Here is a 23,187-nt window from a genome sequence, read left to right as displayed (position 1 = left end):
GAAGTAAAGACAGCCAACATCCAAAAATAACAATTTTTTTTTTCGGAAGAGCCTTGGAATCACATGGACTACCGTAATTTCTCTACATTATTAGAAAGACAAGACATGATATATTTTTTTCTGATTTTTGGAAGCTATTGGATTCATGCATACCTAATTATTTTATTTTTTTCGTGCTGAATTCTTTCCTCGCAAACCACTAACGTTAACACATCAATTTATCAGATGTTATACACACCATGCAGTACCACTTGTACTGACATCCTCTATAGAAACAGTCTGAAGTAGGCGTTTCTATTATGATAGATGCCAGCTGCATTGAGTTAATGCTGCGGAGCAATACATAGCTAATGCACACGTAGCTATCGTGGGGTGAAAATTAAAAAAAAATCATATTCCCAACATGCCAAAGGTCTTGAGGTCCTGTTTTAACAAAAGTTATGGTTTAGGAACACGTCGTTTATTGTAATCAGAGAAATATCTGATAAATGGAGAGAGAATAGAACTTTTTTTTTATGGTGAAATTAATTCTGGAAAACAGGCTCAGGAAAAGATATTCAACCAGGTACCTTGGCTCTACCATGGTAAATATTATGCTCTGTAGGTATCTGCAATGCGACATTCACATCTTGTGAACAGTTTGCTTCCAAATGGTAAAAAAAAATAAAAAAAAGTATATTTTTGAATTCTAAATTGAGATTTGGAACGATAAAGGTTTATGTTGAAAACGGAAGAGTACACACAAATGGAGTAATTGGTGTCTATTTCTACAACATTTTGACACCCATCTGCCTTCAGAGTTATTTCGAATGTCTTCTGCTTTTTTTTTTTTTTTCTTCTTTTAATGTTTTGATCATGTCACAATTGAAATGTTTCCCACAACTAATTTGGATTTCATTGATTGAATAAAGCCATCGTATGCTCAGTTACTGATTCATATCTTTTCCAAGAAGTGTCACAGATCATGCACAGAGGGAAAAAAAAAGCCTCAGTTACTGCTGCCTAATCTACCTTTCTCCAAGACGGCAATCATAGCATGAACAGGACATTTATTTCTTTAGTAGAAGATTGTTAATAATAAACCATATTGTGGTGATCGACTGGCGGGAATAATCCTTAAAAAGGTAGTGAATTTAATTAATGAATTCATTATTGTAATGAATTATCCATATGCAAAAATCCTATGATTATTATTGTTGGAATTTTTTTTATAAAAAATAATCTATTTCTATTGAACTTGTTATTATATTGCTATTTTATAATTTTTACAGAATTTTTTTTCAATTGTGTTTTTACTTATCAAAGTTGGGTGCCTTTACCGGACAGGTAACGATTCATATAAATTTGTGATATGGCACCTGGAAGTAGATGGGGAAAAAGCCTGATGGCAACTGATGCACATTTCATGTGGCTGAATTGGATCAGGCCCAAAAAACTGTGCATATTCCCTAAAGGTGCGTTTACACTATCTGATGGCGGTAAATATTTACCGATCGGCGATCATTTAATAGCCTCAGGTAGACAGCCTTCCCGATACACACTGAAGACTTTGGAAGAGGATCATTTAATGCCCATAGGCTACCATTGTTCTCAACAGCACGAGTCCTGTTTACACAAGAAGATAGCGCTGCCGAGAACAAAGTTCTTCTGCACAAACCAAAAGATCCTTTTATCCAACGAACAAGAGTTTTGCTCCTTTGATAGGAAGCCTGTTTAGACTGTAATAATATCGTAAAATGAGCCCACAGAAATGCTCGATCGCAATAATTATGCTGTTTAAATGTACCTTTCGGGGTTTAGACCGGCTTGTCAGGATCATCTAATCGCCAATCGACTTTCACGTACACGCTCATTTAATATCCTGTTTAGAAAGGGAGATTGTACTTCCAGGTGCATAGACTCATCATTAACATGGTCAATCTGGGCGCATAGAACATTATGTTCTAGGCAGCAGATCTCTTGTTTACACAGGACTATGGGATGCCAATAGCAAAGATTTTTAAGCCTGTGGGATGCCAATAGCAAAGATTTTAGAAATCATCTCAATTGTCAACCAAATGTTTTGCCCCAGTGAGAGCAAACCTGTTTAGATAGGCAGAAATTTGGAAAGGAGCATTCCTAAAAATACTTAAAGCTGATTTTTGGACTGTCTGAATGCGTCCTAAAGCACATAGGTACATATAGAAAATAAGTGTATTTTTTTCCAAATTGAGGCAGTGTAAATAAAGCTTGAAAAATATTAGCATATTTGATAAGGTTTTTAGTAGTTATTTATATATTCTAGAAAGGGTGCCATTTCTTTATTGGACCTCGCTATGGTCTCAAAGAGCCTTTATGGCAAGTTCCCGTTGCTCGTAATGCCTCTTGAGGAGAATAGCTCCATAATTCTGCATCCAATGGAGCATTTTTTAATCTTCAGATTCCAAATGCCTTTTTATGAATTTGGAGCCATTAAGAAGTCCAGAATGTCTCTGTAGACTTCTGGAAAGCCAAATTACAGCTCTAAAACTCAAAAGGGAGGGGAGGACTTTATCCAAACCCTTCCAAAAAGTGGGCACGCTGAGGACATTTTGGGGGCGCTTCTTTGTGGCTTTGGGGTACTGACTAATTGCTCCGATTTTGGGTATTTAAATATAAAGGCAGGTGCATACGTCCGTATATTGTCTGATCCAAGAGAATTGGGTCAATGATACAAATTACACTCTGATCAAACTCTGATCAGAGTGTGGTCTGATTCTCTCGTATGAGGAGAAGGCGAAAAAACGTCTCCATCTTCTCCAATCTGTGAGTGAGTGGAAATCGTATCGTACTCCGATGTCATCCAAGTCCGGTCCGATGTTTCCCATGCACTCATAGAACTTGCATGGCCGAGTGCAATCCGAATACTGGATCAAACTCGGGCATCCTGCAATTTTTTTCCTCGCACAGAGTCTGTCCGAGGAAGAAATTGGACAAGTCTAGGACCCAAAGACTAACATTGATCCGAGGGCGATCCAATGTTTTGCCACATTGCGCTCGGACCAAATATATGGTTGTCTGTACTAGCCCTAATGATTATAGAGAATGCTATGAGCTTAATTTATGTATATGAAAGGAGGAGTGGTATTCCAGCTAAACAAACTTAATAAAATCCAAGGAAAACTTTATTAGTCAAAAATGTAAAATGTTATGATGGCAGAACCACCAGCGGCACACTAACCAACACGTTTCGACTTAAGAAGCCTTAATCATGGTTCTTAAGCCAAAACGCGTTGGTTAGTGTGCTGCTGGTGGTTCAAAACGTTTGTTTCGTTGGAATTCCACTCCTCCTTTCATTTGAAGATTTGCCGCTTCTGGACCTTTACACGCGAGACTCCCTGCCTGTATCCTTACAATGTGGTGAGCTGATTTCTTTCTATTTTTTTCCCAAAAACGTGTATGTTATTTTTTTTATTATCTTATGTCCAATATGATATTTTCAAACTTATATGTAAATTAATTACAATTAGTTCAATGAGTAGAGTTTTGTAAATCTATACATTTATGTCCCTGCACAATTATTATTTCTAGGTTAATTGGCATGGTAGGTTAAGCAATTTATAAAGTTACATTTCAAAAATATATTCTCTTATTTTCAAAAATAAAAATGTAAAACATTTTTTTTTATATATATTTTTTAAAAGTAATTTAAAATTAAAATCTCTCAGAAATAATGAATCCACATTCATGCCAAGATTCCTGCACATATAAATGAGGTCTAATGTGAAGTGGATACACACTCAGAATCATATATTGCAGCCATCCATGACGGTGCAGAAAAGCTAGGCATTTGTGGGAGGTTAACTGGTAGGGCTACAGGTACTTTAGGGAGATTCACATTTGGAAGATTCACATTGGGCAGATTACTTGTTAAACTCCTGTGGAAGAAACAGACAGAAAGAAAAAGATACCATAACATGACAATGCAGATGTAGCAGAAGCACAAAAACACTCTGAAAAAAAAAGTACAAAAAAAAAAGGACAAAAATGTAAAAGTAACACAAAGCGACTGGTTGAGATAGAAGCATGAAGATGGAAGATTTATTTGTTCCATGGTATTAGATATGGTAATTACATAACATACACGCATACAATACACAATCACAATATAAAGCCACGAAAAACACTGTAGTAAAATGTTATAAGCATCACAAAACAAGCTGCAAAATGTAACAAGCCAACTGTATTAATAAGCGTGTATGAGTGTCTGACGGGGTGCCATTAAAGTTTCTAAGGGCTCGTGTATATTACTGTATCACGGATACTTGCACAGATCAGTGATATAGTACCCATAGACTGCTATGGTCTCTATGATCTAATACCGTACCTTTGTTCATTTCAATTCTGGGGGGATCACTGCCATACCATTGCATGGATGGGTGCCTTAATCTGGTCCTTTCCTGCTTTACCATTATTTACACTCATGTCGTTTGACACAAAGTAAGGTTTTAATACGAAAGACAGGTTAGGACTGTCCGATGGGTACACCTTGTCGTGGAAAGGTTAAGACCGTCCCGATGGATACACCTTGTCATGGAAAAGTTAGTACCATCCAGATGGGCGCACCTTGTCGTGGAAAGGTTAGTACCATCCCGATGGGTGCATCTTGTTGTGGAAAGGTTAGCACTATCCCGATGGGTACACCTTGTCGTGGAAAAATTAGTACCATCACAATGGGTACACCTTGTTGTAGAAAAGTTAGGACCATCCCAATGGGTACAACTTATCATGGAAAAAGTCGTACCATCCCGATGGGTAGACCTTGTCGTGGAAAGGCTACGACCATCCTGATGGGTACACCTTGTGGTGGAAAGGTTAAGACCATCCCAATGGGTACACCTTGTCATGGAAAATTTAGTACCATCCCGATGAGTACACCTTGTAACATTGGTATGGCTTTTATGCTCTTTTGATAAAATAACGTTAACTATGCACCCTATGTTATGTACATGTACTATTATCATTTACTGATTTACGTGCTGTAGGGTATATGCTCAATTTTGTTTTTATTATTGGGTTTTGTCTAGGAAATGGCCACAGTGTCAACGTGCTCTTACACTTTTCACGTATACTAGCTCATAATCCAGATCAGTTTTTTGATCATGCCATTGCATGGTATAGTAATTTTTTTTTGCCATCACTTGGGCTCCATTTCCAAAGTACCGCATGGTGGCACACTTAACGCCTATTATTATTATTTAACGGCCTTCAGCTAGATCACGAGCCATGACGACTTGACGGATGAGTGCTCTGTAGGAAGAACGATCTTGTGCAAGTCTACACAGGTCCCCCAGGGTCTTCTCTGCCGCAGATTTATAATTTGGACAAGAGCCCTTAATGGGGTTGTACAGGATTACAAACTTGTTTATTATGGTATATAAGAAATAGCACCACACCTATCTACAGGTTGTGTCTGGTATCGCCAACAGAAAAATGGCACTGCTTTTTGAGAAAGCAGACATATTTTTCTAATCACGCAAAATATTTTTAGCTTGTTAAAATAATATAAAGGAAAACAAAAAATATATAATCCATTCTCAAAGAGTGAAGTTTGTTGAATTTCTCAAAAAATAGGAAATGTCCTATTATTTAAATCAATTAGTTCTGTTGAATTTGAGTATTTTTTTTAAATTTTTGGTGATTTTTTTTCCATATCACAACTAAAAATAAACTGAACATTAAATTGAAAATTATAATTAAACTAACATTAAATTAAATTGAAATATTGCATTTCACACACCGGCCACTGGGGGATTTTTAGACTCTGACTTCCTTTGGTTTCAGGAAATAACACATAAACATTAGCCACAATAGACAGACTCTGACCCTATCTTTTGTAAGGGAAGGGAAAAGGGAAACAAGGTGAATGTAAGAATTTGTACAATTTCATCGCACGAAAGACATCACCAGTATAGAGAACAAGGGACATCTGACTGCATGTCTTCTGTTAATTTTTACAATATATGTTCATTTTTGCTAGTAGATGGACAATGATGAGAAATAATGGAAACTTGCACAATTTTGTTCTTGACAGTTTTTGAAAAATTTAGATATTTGTAAATAGAGCATAGCCAAACCTAACTTGGAGTATATGAAGGCATCTAAGGGTGTTTTGACCAGATTTAGAATTTAGAAGATACTTGATTGACATTACAAAACAGGAAAACTCTCAGACATTTTCCTTTGTTATCAATTACATTTACGCACTTTTTAGAGTGGGGCTTTTGTCAGAATAAAAAAGCGCACTCATTAAGATATACATAAGCTCATGAATAACGCCCATATGTCTCCTCATTGTTTTGTGGTTTAAGACATGCTGAAATAAATATGCTTTACGGTCTTCAAAGATGTCTAAAAACACAACACAATAAGAATTTGGATTTGATTTCTAATTTCTTCCTCATTATCATTAATTATATTTTTTTTCCTAATCCACGGAAATTTTCAATATCTGATGGAACATCCTAATTAATATTTGATTCCTTATGGTTCCTCGTAGGGAAATACAGCATTAAATAGAAGCTCCCTAAGTTGGTTAAAACATTCTGTACAGAAAAATGTCTTAATATTTTGGTTTCTATTGTTTTGAGCTTCATCTGTTCATTTCAGAGCTCTAAATCCCTTTCACAAGGGTAGGCATGCCATTGGTGTAACCTCCAAAACAGCAAGAAGCTTCATTAATGGACTGCAAAGGGCCCAAATACTATTCTTGCACAGGCAGTGTAGGACTGGGGTGCCAAGGGCCCACCTATCTAACTCTAGGGTCCCACTTTTCAGCTGCATGGAAATGTGACATCATCCTCAATCACAAATTTATATAATTATGAACTGGGTAGATTATTAAAGGAATAAGGCGTTGCCTTTGTCTTTACGTAGAGAATAAAGTTTATTGTGCCAAGTACTGCTCATGTAAGAGAATGGTGACCTACTTTTGCGCAGTGGCCCACCAGAGGATTCTCCTGTTCTACTGAGGGCCAGTCCAAGCCTGTGCACAGGGGTCTTTTTCTGTTTATGTCGGCCCCTGCCACTGTATAGACATACAGTTATGGATTAAAATTTCTGCCTTGTGCTGCCACAAAAAGGATCTTAGAGGGGGTAATGTAGTTTCTAAAAAATATAATGAAAACTGTGGAAATGTTTTAAAAAGTATAAAAAATAGCTCTTACTTTTTCCATCCTCTCTGATTAAGCTTATAACCTTCAATGGTTCTCGTAACCCTTGTAAAAAGCATATGACCTTTGTAAGAAACATGTGACTTCTGCGGCCTGTCAGTCGTCCAATCAGCCACATGTCGAGTAATTGATAGACTGTAGTGGCCAAGTGCTGTAGACAAAGATCAGGAGGTCCACCCGAGCTTTTACACTGGATCGGCAGGTGATAGAAGTAACCATTGTTTATTTTTTGTTTTCTTTTCACTTTTTAGAAGCCACTTTCAAGAGTGTTTTTCAGCCAAAATTTAGTGTAAATTAATCATATAGGCTCAGATTCATTAAAGCAATTTTGCCAGAATCCTGAAAAAAATTGCAAAATGTTTGAGCGACTCACAGTTGCTCCCAAATTTTGTGACTCTTGGCATTTTCACACCTGTTTCTCCCAGCTCTGCCATATTGGGAAGAGCTAAGGCTGGATAGGGGTGCAGCAAGGGTGTGATGCCATAGCTTGTCGAATTCATGACTAATTGTGACGTTCTTTAACCCAGAAATCTTCCTTCAGTCTGACGTGACACCTCTTAATGAATCAGGAGTGTTTGACTCCAACACGACCCTTCATAAAGACTGTTGAGAAAATCTCCAGTCTTGATGAATCAGGAACATAGCCTTGTAGGAAAAAAAATAGCCCATGTAAAAAATTGCTTTGTTAGTGGCTTAATTGCTGCCTCCCCTAACTAGGGTGCTTGGTGCACCCTTGGCTTGTTAATCAGCTCAATGCATAGTTATGCCCACTGGTTTTGTATATTCCCACCTGCTTCACTTGCGATTGATAGCTCTGGCATCCCTGTAGCAACCACTCTCTGTAGAGACAGCTCAGGCAAGCCAGTACTGTCAATCACCAGTGGTGGGGCAGGGCATGTAAAACTTGCAGGTCGAACAGTTCACTGAGCCTCTTGACCACACTAAGGGTGTACAGAGCATGATAATTAGCACATATGATTAAACTTCAATTTTTGCAAAACGGAGACATCGATTAGATCACAAATTATACTATTTTATAAGGGCTTTGAATCCTACAAGGCTATGTAACTAGCTAATACTGTCAGATTCCCGATTCCCTTCAACTGCTAGTTGGATACCATTTGTGTGGTCTTAAGGGGTTGTCCGGTCTTTAACTATAAGATGGCAGTTACTCTACGTGACTGCAGACTTGTGAAACTTCATATCACACACACTGCACGCTGTGAGGATTCTCAAGTGCCGGCATCGGGAACGATGGTCATGTGATCACAAGTATGTTGCCACATTCCAACTAGATGAGCACGGCCTCGCCCAATGCAAGTGTTTTGAGTGAGGCCATAAACAGTCGAATCAGAATGTATCTGGGAGTATGCGAATTGCATACTTGCAGTCACATGACAGCCCGCTCCCAACGCCAATATCGGGGAACCTTGACAGCGTGCAGTGCATGCGATGTGAGGATTCACAAGTCTGCAGCCAAATAGAGTGACTGCAGACTTGTAAATTAAGACCGGACACAAAAACAAATTAGTATGTGGTAAGCTGATCAGCTTTTCCTAGCGGTGGCAATTTTAGCATTCAACTATGTTTCTATATAGACAATTTGCATCTCTGTATTAGAGAATTGGCAGTACAGATGTAGCTTATACTCAATTCAATTACGTAAAAACACACAAGTGACAACATCAACGTGCAACATTACAGCTTATAGAATGAAATGTAAAACAATACATTTAACAGTTAAGAGATGCAGGTCCAAACTTTACCTAGAAAATATCAAATTTTATGAAATTTATACTTTTACCGTAAATCAGACTTTAAATTCTAAGCATCTATTGAACTACGTGAGAGAATTTGGATCAAGCAGATGCAATGTCGATGAGGTCCCAAAGAGATACGTATATCAGGTTAACAGAAAATTACTTACAACATAGTCTAGGATATTATTACATTAAAATATATAGAGAACACAAGAAATGTAATGGCTCTCTGCTTTGTTTTTCCATTAACATATAAAATGTAGACACTTTTAAGGATGACGAGAATCTCAAGAACAATTATTCCCAATCGGGTAAGAACTTCCATCCATCTGCTACAAACTCCGATTGTATCAAAGGGTTCCTTACTTTACTGGCTCCCATGATTCACGCTCAAAGCCCCTGTGAATTGATTGTGCAATTGATGACTCCATAAGGTCGACATATCTGACAACAAGTGGAGCAAACAGGTCTTGGAGATGTTTGTGGAATTTTCCATTGCATAAGTTATCTAGAATTATAAGCATATCAGAGTAGGGTTAATTGGGATCAACATATAATACGGCCATTGTTTTGATACATAGAATAGAAACATCAGCAAAACTTAATCACTTAAAGGGAACCTGTCACCTGAATTTGGCGGGACCAGTTTTGGGTCATATGGGCGGAGTTTTCAGGTGTTTGATTCACCCTTTCCTTACCCGCTGGCTGCATGCTGGCCGAAATATTGGATTGAAGTTCATTCTCTGTCCTCCGTAGTACATGCCTGCGCAATGCAAGATTACCTTTCGCAGGTGTGTACTACGGAGGACAGAGAATGAACTTCAATCCAATATTGCGGCCAGCATGCAGCCAGCGGGTAAGGAAAGGGTGAATCAAACACCTGAAAACTCCGCCCATATGACCCAAAACTGGTCCCGCCAAATTCAGGTGACAGGTTCCCTTTAAAATGCACAATGAACACTTCATAAACTTAAATTTACATAGGTCGCTAAAGTTTCAACAACCTAAAAATTAGCCACATTGAGTGACAATTGTGTGCATCCACAGAAAATTATAGGAGTCTAGAGCCGAAATACAAATATGATTTTATCTCAATGTAGCCTACAAGGTGTCTGTTTCTTTCTAAACCTTTAGGCTATGTGCACACGTTGCGGATTAGCCTTAGGAATTTCTGGTGCGGATTCTGCCTCTCCTGGCAGAAAACGCACCTGCGGATTTGTCACGTTTTTTGTGCGGTTCCGCAGCATTCTTTGTGCGTTTTTGCTGCGGTTTTCTTGCGGATTTGCTGCGTTTTTTTACCCCTGCGGTTTTCTATAATGGAATGGGTACAAAAACGCTGCAGATTCACAAAAAAGAAGTGACATGCTACTTCTTTTAAACCGCAGCGTTTCCGCAGCGGATTTTCTGCAAAGTGTGCACAGCATTTTTTTTCTCATTGATTTACATTGTACTGTAAATAGTGTTGAGCGATACCGTCCGATACTTGAAAGTATCGGTATCGGATAGTATCGGCCGATACCCGAAAAATATCGGATATCGCCGATACCGATATCCGATACCAATACAAGTCAATGGGACACCAAGTATCGGAAGGTATTCTGATGGTTCCCAGGGTCTGAAGGAGAGGAAACTCTCCTTCAGGCCCTGGGATCCATAGGGATGTGTAAAATAAAGAATTAAAATAAAAAATATTGATATATTCACCTCTCCGGCGGCCCCTGGACATCACGCTGGTAACCGGCAGGTTTCTTTGTTTAAAATGAGCGCCTTTAGGACCTGCGAATGACGTCGCGGCTTCTGATTGGTCGCGTGCCGCTCATGTGACCGCCACGCGACCAATCAGAAGCCGCGACGTCATTCGCAGGTCCTTAATTCCTAGAATTAGGAGTTTAGTGAATGAGAATGATGTCGCGGCTTCTGATTGGTCGCGTGGCGGTCACATGAGCGGCACGCGACCAATCAGAAGCCGCGACGTCATTCGCAGGTTCTAAAGGCGCTCATTTTAAACAAAGAAGCCTGCCGGTTACCAGCGTGATGTCCAGGGGCCGCCGGAGAGGTGAATATATCAATATTTTTTATTTTAATTCTTTATTTTACACATCCCTATGGAACCGATACCGATACCCGATACCACAAAAGTATCGGATCTCGGTATCGGAATTCCGATACCGCAAGTATTGGCCGATACCCGATACTTGCGGTATCGGAATGCTCAACACTAACTGAATATTTAGAATTGAGAGTCCTCAGTGGTTGATACCTTTTAATGGCTAACTGAAAAGATGGTAACAAATTGCAAGCTTTCGAGACTACACAGGTCTCTTCATCAGGCAAAGACTAAAACAAATTCTGAAGAATCACATATTTATGCACAACATAGTATAGGAAAAAAAAAAAAAAAAAAAACCATGGATAAGCCAGGTGACATGAAGCAGAATTACCATGGGTGATAAACAGTTACGTCCATAAATATTGGGCCAATTCTTAGATAAGGATTGTTTTATTGTCCTGTGATTAGGGTCTCTGTTTTAATGACCCTTCATGGTCTGAGGGGCAAGTTCCTTAGTTGATGTAAAAAGACATAAATCCATGTGACACATTCATTCCTGCATTAAGAGTGTCAAAGGTCGTCATCAGTTTATATTCCCAGACTCTCCTGTCTTTCTGCGATTTGAAGTTTCCTTTCAATACAAGTAATTTCATGTCCATAATGTTATGATTTGGGAGACAGAAATGTATTGCCACCGGTAGATCCATTCTTTTTTCTCTTATTGTATGGCGATGGGAGTTCATTCTTGTTCTAAGCTTCTGCCCTGTCTCCCCCACATACAGACCCCCAGTTGGACATTTAGTACATATAATTAGGTACACCACATTAGAAGTGACGCAGCTGAAAGTACCTGGGATCTTGTAGTCGTGATGTGAATTGGGGATCTTTATCTTGTCTGTGGTCATTATAAATGGACAGGTTTTACATTTTTTCTGGTTGCAAGGAAAGGTTCCTGCAGCTGTTGGAGAGGACAGGGAGCTCCTGACAATGATGCTTCTTAGATTTGGGGGCTGCCTAAAACACAGTAGTGGGGGGTCTGTGAACTGATAACTTTATAAACTGATGACGACCTTTGACACTCTTAATGCAGGAATGAATGTGTCACATGGATTTATGTCTTTTTACATCAACTAAGGAACTTGCCCCTCAGACCATGAAGGGTCATTAAAACAGAGACCCTAATCACAGGACAATAAAACAATCCTTATCTAAGAATTGGCCCAATATTTATGGACGTAACTGTTTATCACCCATGGTAATTCTGCTTCATGTCACCTGGCTTATCCATGGTTTTTTTTTTTTTTTTTTTTTTTTTTTCCTATACTATGTTGTGCATAAATATGTGATTCTTCAGAATTTGTTTTAGTCTTTGCCTGATGAAGAGACCTGTGTAGTCTCGAAAGCTTGCAATTTGTTACCATCTTTTCAGTTAGCCATTAAAAGGTATCAACCACTGAGGACTCTCAATTCTAAATATTTTTCTATCCACTGGCTAACACGGTACCAAGATATATTTCTTTCCTGTATCAACACTAACTGTAAATCAATTGCGGATCTGCAGCGTTTCTGCACTGCAAAAACGCTGCGGATCCGCAGAGAATCCGCAACGTGTGCACATAGCCTCAGAAAATCTTTTAGTTCAGTAGGAGTCTAGGTCTTCAGACACACTTTCCTTACATAATCCTGGAATAAGCATGTAGACACATGGCTGAGAACTGTGTTCTTTGACATTGACTAATCTTAAGTCTATCACACACTAGACTGACGTTGTCTGAACCTCTTGTTATCGATGGGTTCAACCGACAGTACTATGTGTATGTAGGCCCCTGATATTTGTTGAGAGAGATAAGAATCCAACATGTCTGATTTTGCCAGTCCTTTTGTTCTCCGATTGGTAAACTGCCACTAGAAGCAGGATCTTTCTCACTGAGAACCGAGGAGCATTCAACAGAGATAATTGATAGATAGTCAGACTATCAACATTCCAGATGTCATAATTAGGACTTATGGTGCCACCATTACAGGGTTTTGGTCTTCCGTCTGTTTTTTTTCTAAAATCACTCAGAGTTTTATGATGTGAGTTCTGAAAAGTCGCAGACACTCCTCTTTATCATCCACTGCATCAAAATTATTGGGGATAACCTTTTCAATGGCAATGGAAGTAGAGAAAGTGCTGGACTTGTCAAAGATCAGAATCCTCTCACCATAAAACTACCGTGTGTATTTTGAAAGAAACTATCTGTGAAACAAGAACTTTGTCATGGTGCCTTGGTGGCATCATGGTTCCTTTGCTAATCTGTATAGTCAAATGTACATTTTAGCATACAGGGTAGCTTTAAGATACTTAACAATTAAAGAGGACCTATCACTAGGTCAAAGTGGCCAATTTTTAATCTTATTTCATTGCCGATGATTTATGATTCCCTGATTCGAGTTTTTGTTTTTTTCTGTTTTTCAAATCCACAATATGGTTCCAGAGATATGCTAATTCTTTATGTTCCTAACTATGGTGGAATTGTTCATGGGGCAACAATGTAGTGCAGCCTAAAGACACGCCCCAGAGCATTCTGTGAGACACAAGCTTTTGGTAAAAACTATAAAGATTATATAGGCCAATATATCTGGAGCAGAATGAAGGATTAGAATATATAGGCCCATATATCTGGAGCAGAATGACGGATTAGGAACAAAAAACTGGATTACACAGGGGAGCAACGGGACTATAAGAATAACGAAAACTGTCCCCTTTTGATCTGGTGACAAGTCTTCTTTATCTCAAACCTTCCAATGATGTTCAGCTTACCTGTGGACATTCACATGTTCCACAGTGCTTCTCTACTCAGTAATTATGACCATTTCCAACACAATTTAGCTTATCTTGAGATCCCAACCTATTAGCTTCTTATATATGAAAGTATCCATAGACATAAATGTTGTCAGTTCATCTCAATATAAGACAATCTAATTTGTATGGTGAAATCTGTCAAGTTTGGCCAAGTTGGATTTCAACATGACCTTACTAGATCAGCATTACCAAAGGTCTTTGGCGGCATGTTATCTACTTTTCTCACAGCAGTGACTATGCATGCTTGGCCCAAATTCTTGTAAGTTAGCTATTTTAAAGAGATAGTCCTGCTCCGTGCAGTTCTGTATCGGGAGTTGAGCAGGTGATGTCACGTGACGTCTACTGATACTTGGCAGGATGCAAGTGCGACCAGCAACAGGTGTCGGACACATGCTCCACTCATGATACCTGCTGATCACCCACATGCCACAACAGGTATCAGTAGATGGGATGTCACCTGCTCTGCTCAAGTCCCGATATTAAACTAAGAGAAACAACTAACACTTGAACTGTTCTACAGAACATCTAACATGTAGATAGACAATAATGATCAGCCATTATCTTTACCTCTGTACATGAGTGGACACAGCAAGAACACACATTTTAATGAATACTGGACTAGGCTCTGATTTGCATCATGCTCGCTCTAGGGCGCCACTATTATTTTAACTAATGGCGACAGGAATAATGATACAAATGAAACTTGTCTCCAATCTCATTTGCATTTTTCAGGATGTTTTTTTTTATTTTGCTTCCTCTCCCCAAACTCAGTCTGTATATGTAAAAGTTGCTAAATATAGGACATATATAGTTGTTTGTGTACATTTTTTTTATCCAATCTCAAATTTGGCTTAAAAAACAAATACATGCCTCAGGCATATGGTCATATCAAGGAGTATGGATTTAAAATTCCATTAAATGAATTGCATAGTGTATTGTGGCAGGAAATACTACTTCTTCCGAAAGGCCCCTCGTTAGAAAGCTTTTTGTCCCACAATTATTGGAGGACAGCTATTTCTTCTAATTCCCCCATAGAAGGGAACACACAGTCGATCGTTCCTTTCTTCTCAATGAGAGAGCTGCTGGTAGCATGATGTGGCAGTGGCTTATCTTCTGGGATAAAAAAAGGATGGGTGATTTTTCAACAGCTGGATCCTTTCCTCACCTATATTAGTTGTCTGGGGAAAGTTGGAAGGACACCAACACATATGTGCTGGTTGAATGTTCCTATTAAAATTGTCAGGATACAATGACTCTAATTAATGAGTATGGTGACCTTACCGTTTATGAGGACCTTAAGAATACTGTGCCTCACAAAGGCACTATGTGGTGGCCCATAGAGTGCCTAAAACTCTTTAGTTTGAACTCATAAATGGTCTTTGCCCTCATATTGAAAAGAATACATACATTTAATAGGAGATAAGCTATTAATTGAAGTAGGTTCCACTGTTGTGACCACACACAGATCATTAGAACAATGGTTCCAAGCCCATTAGTCCTGCTCGAAGCATGGTCTCGATAAGGAGCCGTTTGAATTCTGGTAAAACAAGAGCAGTGCTGCTTCATTTAATGTAATTGAGGCTTACAGAAACAAGATTATTATAAAGAAGAATAAATTTGACCTATAGGCATTGAATGGAGTGGCAGGACACATACTCATAAATGAAAACTCATTTTTAGCAGGGCCATGCAGCCAAGAGGAACTAAATATTTTGGGACCCTATTCTAGTGATCAAGGGTGTCTAAACATTGGAGCCCCAAGTAGCAAGACATTTATTTTAAATGTTCATCATGGCTTTACCTTTTAAAGGGAACTTGTCATCAGATTCATGTTGCCAAAACTGTGGGCATGATTTGGCACCATTGCAGCCAGGTATGTTTTTTCTCTGAAACACTACGGTGTTTCAGAAAACAATTATTTTCAGATTTCGACGTGGACCATAGCTGGAGACAAGACTAGTCGGATGCGACCCCTGTCTTGCTGAATTGCTACGGTGTTTCAGTGAAATTATATTTTATCATTCCGGATGTGGACCATAGCTAGAGACGAGACTAGTCTGATGCATCCCTTGCGTTGCTGAAATGCTACGGTGTTTCAGAGAAAATATATTTCACTGATTCCGATGTGGACCATAGCTGGAGACAAGACTAGTCGGATACGTCCCCTGCCTTGCTGAAATGCTATGGTGTTTCAGTGAAATTATATTTTATCATTCCGGATGTGGACCATAGCTAGAGACGAGACTAGCCTGATGCATCCCTTGCATTGCTGAAATGCTACGGTGTTTCAGAGAAAATATATTTCACTGATTCCGATGTGGACCATAGCTGGAGACAAAACTAGTCGGATACGTCCCCTGCCTTGCTGAAATGCTACGGTGTTTCAGAGAAAATATATTTCACTGATTCCGATGTGGACCATAGCTGGAGACAAGACTAGTCGGATACGTCCCCTGCCTTGCTGAAATGCTACGGTGTTTCAGTGAAATTATATTTTATCATTCCGGATGTGGACCATAGCTAGAGACGAGACTAGTCTGATGCATCCCTTGCATTGCTGAAATGCTACGGTGTTTCAGAGAAAATATATTTCACTGATTCCGATGTGGACCATAGCTGGAGACAAGACTAGTCGGATACGTCCCCTGCCTTGCTGAAATGCTACGGTGTTTCAGAGAAAATATATTTCACTGATTCCGATGTGGACCATAGCTGGAGACAAGACTAGTCGGATACGTCCCCTGCCTTGCTGAAATGCTACGGTGTTTCAGAGAAAATATATTTCACTGATTCCGATGTGGACCATAGCTGGAGACAAGACTAGCCGGATACGTCCCCTGCCTTGCTGAAATGCTACGGTGTTTCAGAGAAAATATATTTCACTGATTCCGATGTGGACCATAGCTGGAGACAAGACTAGTCGGATACGTCCCCTGCCTTGATGAAATGCTACGGTGTTTCAGTGAAATTATATTTTATCATTCCGGATGTGGACCATAGCTAGAGACGAGACTAGTCTGATGCATCCCTTGCATTGCTGAAATGCTACGGTGTTTCAGAGAAAATATATTTCACTGATTCCGATGTGGACCATAGCTGGAGACAAGACTAGTCGGATACGTCCCCTGCCTTGCTGAAATGCTACGGTGTTTCAGAGAAAATATATTTCACTGATTCCGATGTGGACCATAGCTGGAGACAAGACTAGTCGGATACGTCCCCTGCCTTGCTGAAATGCTACAGTGTTTCAGTGAAATTATATTTTATCATTCCGGATGTGGACCATAGCTAGAGACGAGATTAGTCTGATGCATCCCTTGCATTGCTGAAATGCTACGGTGTTTCAGAGAAAATATATTTCACTGATTCCGATGTGGACCATAGCTGGAGACAAGACTAGTCGGATACGTCCCCTGCCTTGCTGAACTGCTACGGTGTTTCAGAGAAAATATATTTCACTGATTCCGATGTGGACCATAGCTGGAGACAAGACTAGTCGGATGTTGTGAATTCTGTTGTCAAGCTCCCTCCTGTGGTCATGAATGGTACTTCGGCTGGTTCTGTCCATGGGCTTCCTCTGGTGGGTGTGAGTGGGGCTGCGGCTTCTGAGGTTCCTTCCACAGGTGACAAGGTTAATTCGTTAGCTGGCTGCTCTATTTAGCTCCACCTAGATCATTGCTCCATGCCACGTGTCAATGTTCCAGTATTGGTCTAGTTCACTCCTGGATCGTTCTTGTGACCTGTCTTCCCAGCAGAAGCTAAGTTCCTGCTTGTTTTTCTTTAGTTTGTTATTTTTCTGTCCAGCTTGCTATTTTGATTGTTGTCTTGCTTGCTGGAAGCTCTGGGACGCAGAGGGTGCGCCTCCGCACCGTGAGTCGGTGCGGAGGGTCTTTTTGCGCCCTCTGCGTGGTCTTTTTGTAGGTTTTTGTGCTGACCGCAAAGCTACCTTTCCTATCCTCTGTCTGTTCAGTAAGTCGGGCCTCACTTTGCTAAATCTATTTCATCTCTGTGTTTGTAATTTTCATCTTTACTCACAGTCATTATATGTGGGGGGCTGCCTTTTCCTTTGGGGAATTTCTCTGAGGCAAGGTAGGCTTTTTTTTTTTTTATCTTTAGGGCTAGCTAGTTCCTTAGGCTGTGTCGAGTTGCATAGGGAGCGTTAGGAGCAATCCACGGCTATTTCTAGTGTGTGTGATAGGATTAGGGATTGCGGTCAGCAGAGTTCCCACGTCTCAGAGCTTGTCCTATATTATCAGTAACTATCAGGTCATTCCGTGTGCTCTTAACCACCAGGTCCATTATTGTCCTGACCACCAGGTCATAACAGTCGGATACGTCCCCTGCCTTGCTGAAATGCTACGGTGTTTCAGAGAAAATATATTTCACTGATTCCGATGTGGACCATAGCTGGAGACAAGACTAGTCGGATACGTCCCCTGCCTTGCTGAAATGCTACGGTGTTTCAGAGAAAATATATTTCACTGATTCCGATGTGGACCATAGCTGGAGACAAGACTAGTCGGATAGGTCCCCTGCCTTGCTGAAATGCTACGGTGTTTCAGTGAAATTATATTTTATCATTCCGGATGTGGACCATAGCTAGGGACGAGACTAGTCTGATGCATCCCTTGCATTGCTGAAATGCTACGGTGTTTCAGAGGAAATATATTTCACTGATTCCGATGTGGACCATAGCTGGAGACAAGACTAGTCAGATACGTCCCCTGCCTTGCTGAAATGCTACGGTGTTTCAGTGAAATTATATTTTATCATTCCAGATGTGGACCATAGCTAGCCCTCCATCACATACAACTAAGCTGACAGGCGCTTCTCTTTTACTTTCATTTCTCCTTCCTCACCAGATTGTGAGGAAACCCCCTCCCTCCAGGTAGTCTCCTGTCTCTTGAAGGTCTGTGAAACCTGATATCACAGTTGGATTTCAGAGCTTCAGGGGAGAGGATATAGCTGCACAGATCTCTCAGGCTCATTGTATGTGAATACGTCACATTCAGTAAGGTTGGTATTTTATGTTTTTATTCATCACAATAGTTTATTTAGCTTGTTTTATGAATGTATAGCACAAAATGTGAGGATATTTCATATAAATAAGGGAGATTTTATAAAAGAAAGTGTGCTGCTCAGGCATATACAGTAGTTCCATAACATATTCCTTCTCTTGCTTCAGATTATCTGCTGAAATGGAGAGGAAAATGTACAATTTATCCAAACAACTTGATGTTGAGGAAGTAACAAACATGCTGTTAGATGATAGAGACCTCACACTGAATGAGGATTTAGGAGAGGAAAGTGAGATTGATTCTCATGATGAGGTGGAAGAATGTGTCCTGGATTCTGAAACAGAGCAAGATGGTGACAGTGGTGAGGATGAAGAAGTTGGATCATATTATATTGGAAAAGATAAAAATACTAAATGGAACAAGAAGCCATTCCAGAAAAAACGTAGGGAACCTTTAAACATTATTACTCACCTTCCTGCAGTAATAGGAACTGCACGTAATGCAAAAACTGCAGTTGAATGCTGGAACAGTATATTTACAGATGACATTCTGGACTCTATTGTCACATATACCAACCAATATATAGACATTATAAAGGACAAGTACATCTGCAACAGAACCATCAAGCCCACAGATGAAATAGAACTGAGTGCTTTTTTTGGATTACTGTACCTTGCAGGAGCTTATAGGGCAAATAGACAAAGTTTGGAGGAACTTTGGGGTAAAGATGGGGATTGAGTTGAAAAATTTAGCCTTGTTATGTCCATAAACAGATTCAAGATTCTAATTCGTTGCCTTCGGTTTGACGACAGAACTACCCGAACCGAATGCAAAACACATGACCGACTTGCTCCAATTCGTGATATATTTCAAAGATTTGTTGTAAACTGTAAACAAAGTTATTACCCTGGAGAGAATCTCACTATTGACGAAATGCTCCCTGGTTTTCGTGGTAGATGTGCCTTTCGTCAATATATTCCATCAAAGCCAAACAAATATGGAATAAAAATTTATGCCCTTGTTGATGCCAGTAAGACCTACACTTACAACCTGGAAGTTTATGCAGGAAAACAACCAGAAGGTCCTTACTGTGTGAGCAACAAACCCATTGATGTTGTAAAAAGACTGGCTGAACCCTTATTTGGATCGGGTCGCAATATTACAGCTGACAATTGGTTTACAAGTTGTGATCTGATTGATTATCTGAAAATTCAGAAGCTGTCATATGTGGGAACTGTAAGAAAAAACAAAAGGGAATTGCCGCCACAGTTTGTAAGTGTGAAAGAGAGACAACAGTACAGCAGTATGTTTGCATTCCATAATGGAAAGGCTTTAGTTTCCTATGTACCACATGCCAAAAAATCGTACTTCTTCTATCAACACTTCATGATGATGCTGCCATCGATCCTGGGACTGGGGCAGAAAAAAAACCGGAGATAATTACATTTTACAATGCCACCAAAGGGGGTGTGGATACAGCAGATCAGATGTGCTCCACTTTCAACGTCAGCAGAAACATCAAACGCTGGCCAATGGTCATATTTTTTGCTATGTTGAATTTGGGTGGTATAAATTCACAAGTAATTTATCTTGAAAACAAGCTTGAACCACTCCGTAGACGATTGTATCTGAAAAAATTGGCCCATGAACTAGTACTTGGAGAGCTACGCAGGAGAAGCGTGAAAACAATCGGTATCCCCTCTCGCCTTCAAGTTCAGCTCAAAAGGTTCCGCCCAGAAGATGATGGTGAAAAGTCACCATCTGCACCACCTCACAAAAGAAGGAGATGCACCGCCTGCCAAACGGAAAGCGGAACCAGAAGGCTTTCAAATTATGAATGTCTCAAATGTCATAAAGCAATTTGCCTGACACATGCAAAAATGGTGTGTAATTCTTGCTATTTGCTCTGCAAGTGTGACTTTTCTGGGGAAACCTCAGCATCTACTTCTGATTTAATATGTTTTTAATAGTACTTAAGGTACCTTAAAATTAAGTTTGTGTTCAAAAATTTTCTTTGTACATTATTTTGAGAGAGTCGAACTGGGGACTATTTGGAGGGAGTTTTGAAAAGTTTGTATTTCATAGTTATTAGTTTTATGTTAAGTAAATGTTTTTTTTTTGCAACTGATTATGTGTAGTCTCTTTTATTACATCCCTATGAAGGTCACTGATCACTTTTAGAGCACTGAAATTGCAAACATTAGATATTATAGGTATTTTTCCAGCAGGCGCCTGACAGGCACATTGTATGTGAACTCGTTAGTCCGAATATTGTATGTGACGGAGGGCTAGAGACGAGACTAGTCTGATGCATCCCTTGCATTGCTGAAATGCTACGGTGTTTCAGAGAAAATATATTTCACTGATTCCGATGTGGACCATAGCTGGAGACAAGACTAGTCGGATACGTCCCCTGCCTTGCTGAAATGCTACGGTGTTTCAGAGAAAATATATTTCACTGATTCCGATGTGGACCATAGCTGGAGACAAGACTAGTCGGATACGTCCCCTGCCTTGCTGAAATGCTACGGTGTTTCAGAGAAAATATATTTCACTGATTCCGATGTGGACCATAGCTGGAGACAAGACTAGTCGGATACGTCCCCTGCCTTGATGAAATGCTACGGTGTTTCAGTGAAATTATATTTTATCATTCCGGATGTGGACTATAGCTAGAGACGAGACTAGTCTGATGCATCCCTTGCATTGCTGAAATGCTACGGTGTTTCAGAGAAAATATATTTCACTGATTCCGATGTGGACCATAGCTGGAGACAAGACTAGTCGGATACGTCCCCTGCCTTGCTGAAATGCTACGGTGTTTCAGAGAAAATATATTTCACTGATTCCGATGTGGACCATAGCTGGAGACAAGACTAGTCGGATACGTCCCCTGCCTTGCTGAAATGCTACGGTGTTTCAGAGAAAATATATTTCACTGATTCCGATGTGGACCATAGCTGGAGACAAGACTGGTCGGATACGTCCCCTGCCTTGCTGAAATGCTACGGTGTTTCAGAGAAAATATATTTCACTGATTCCGATGTGGACCATAGCTGGAGACAAGACTAGTCGGATACGTCCCCTGCCTTGCTGAAATGCTACGGTGTTTCAGAGAAAATATATTTCACTGATTCCGATGTGGACCATAGCTGGAGACAAGACTAGTCGGATACGTCCCCTGCCTTGCTGAAATGCTACGGTGTTTCAGAGAAAATATATTTCACTGATTCCGATGTGGACCATAGCTGGAGACAAGACTAGTCGGATAGGTCCCCTGCCTTGCTGAAATGCTACGGTGTTTCAGTGAAATTATATTTTATCATTCCGGATGTGGACCATAGCTAGAAACGAGACTAGTCTGATGTGTTGTGGATTCTGTTTTTGGGCTCCCTCTGGTGGTTACAGATGGTACTGGGTGACTTGTGTTCTCTGCGGTCTCTGGTGTCCACCTGTTCTATCAGGATATGGGAGTTTCCTATTTAACCTGGCTTTCTTGTCATTTCCTCGCCGGTGATCAATGTATTCAGTGTGTCTTGTTACCTCTGCTTCCCGCTTCTGTAATCTTCAGGACAAGCTAAGTTTTTGATTTTCCTGTTCCATGTTTTGCTTTATTTTTGTTTTAGTCCAGCTTGCAGTTATGTGATTCTTTGTTGCTGGTTGCTCTAGTGGGCTGATATTACTCCTCATGTTCCATGAGTTGGCACATGAGTTCAGGTAATTTCAGGATGGTTTTTTGTAGGGTTTTTCGCTGACCGCGCAGTTCACTTTTGTATCCTCTGCTATCTAGTTTTAGCGGGCCTCATTTTGCTGAATCTGTTTTCATTACTACGTATGTGCTTTCCTCTCATTTCACCGTCATTACATGTGGGGGGGCTGCTATTTCTGTGGGGTGTTTCTCTGGAGGCAAGAGAGGTCTTTGTTTCTTCTAATAGGGGAAGCTAGTCCTTCGGCTGGCACGAGACGTCTAGAATCATCGTAGGCACGTTCCCCGGCTACTGCTAGTGTTGTGAATTAGGTTCAGGATCGAGGTCAGCTCAGTTTCCATCACCCTAGAGCTTGTTCTGTTTTTTGTGTGCTTGTCCTTTTGTGATCCCCTGCCATTGGGATCATGACAGTATCGCCGGCCCAAAAGTGGTAATCGTATTGGCTGAAGTAGGAGGAAAAGTAGTCTGAGGAAGTTTTTTTTTTTTTTTTTCCTTCCCTCAGAGTTTGCTGCCTAGCCTTAATTGCAGCCGGGCTGCGTCTTACCTCCTCTTAATCCTTGAATGGCTCTGACCTCAGCTGTTTATCATGGACGTCCAGAGTTTGGCTTCCAGCCTGA

General features: G+C 40.1%; 1 protein-coding gene across 23 annotated transcripts in view; it reads right to left on the bottom strand.

Annotated features, from left to right (window-relative positions):
* CADPS (calcium dependent secretion activator) overlaps positions 1 to 23,187 on the bottom strand; it is a 548,041-nt gene that overhangs the window by 110,389 nt on the left and 414,465 nt on the right. For 13 of the 23 annotated variants that reach the window (XM_069736601.1, XM_069736600.1, XM_069736604.1 and 10 more), the window contains 2 exons: positions 9,317 to 9,458; positions 3,759 to 3,896 (listed from right to left, as the gene is read on the bottom strand). In XM_069736601.1, coding sequence (XP_069592702.1) covers positions 3,759 to 3,896; positions 9,317 to 9,458 — 280 coding nt within the window. The remainder of the gene's footprint in view (positions 1 to 3,758; positions 3,897 to 9,316; positions 9,459 to 23,187) is intronic. The other 10 variants (XM_069736610.1, XM_069736611.1, XM_069736612.1 and 7 more) reach the window with 1 other exon arrangement.

Source organism: Ranitomeya imitator, chromosome 8 (assembly GCF_032444005.1).
Source record: "Ranitomeya imitator isolate aRanImi1 chromosome 8, aRanImi1.pri, whole genome shotgun sequence".
Classification (NCBI taxonomy): Eukaryota; Metazoa; Chordata; class Amphibia; order Anura; family Dendrobatidae; genus Ranitomeya; species Ranitomeya imitator.
Note: the sequence above shows the minus strand (reverse complement) of the source record. Positions and strands in the feature narration are given on the sequence as shown.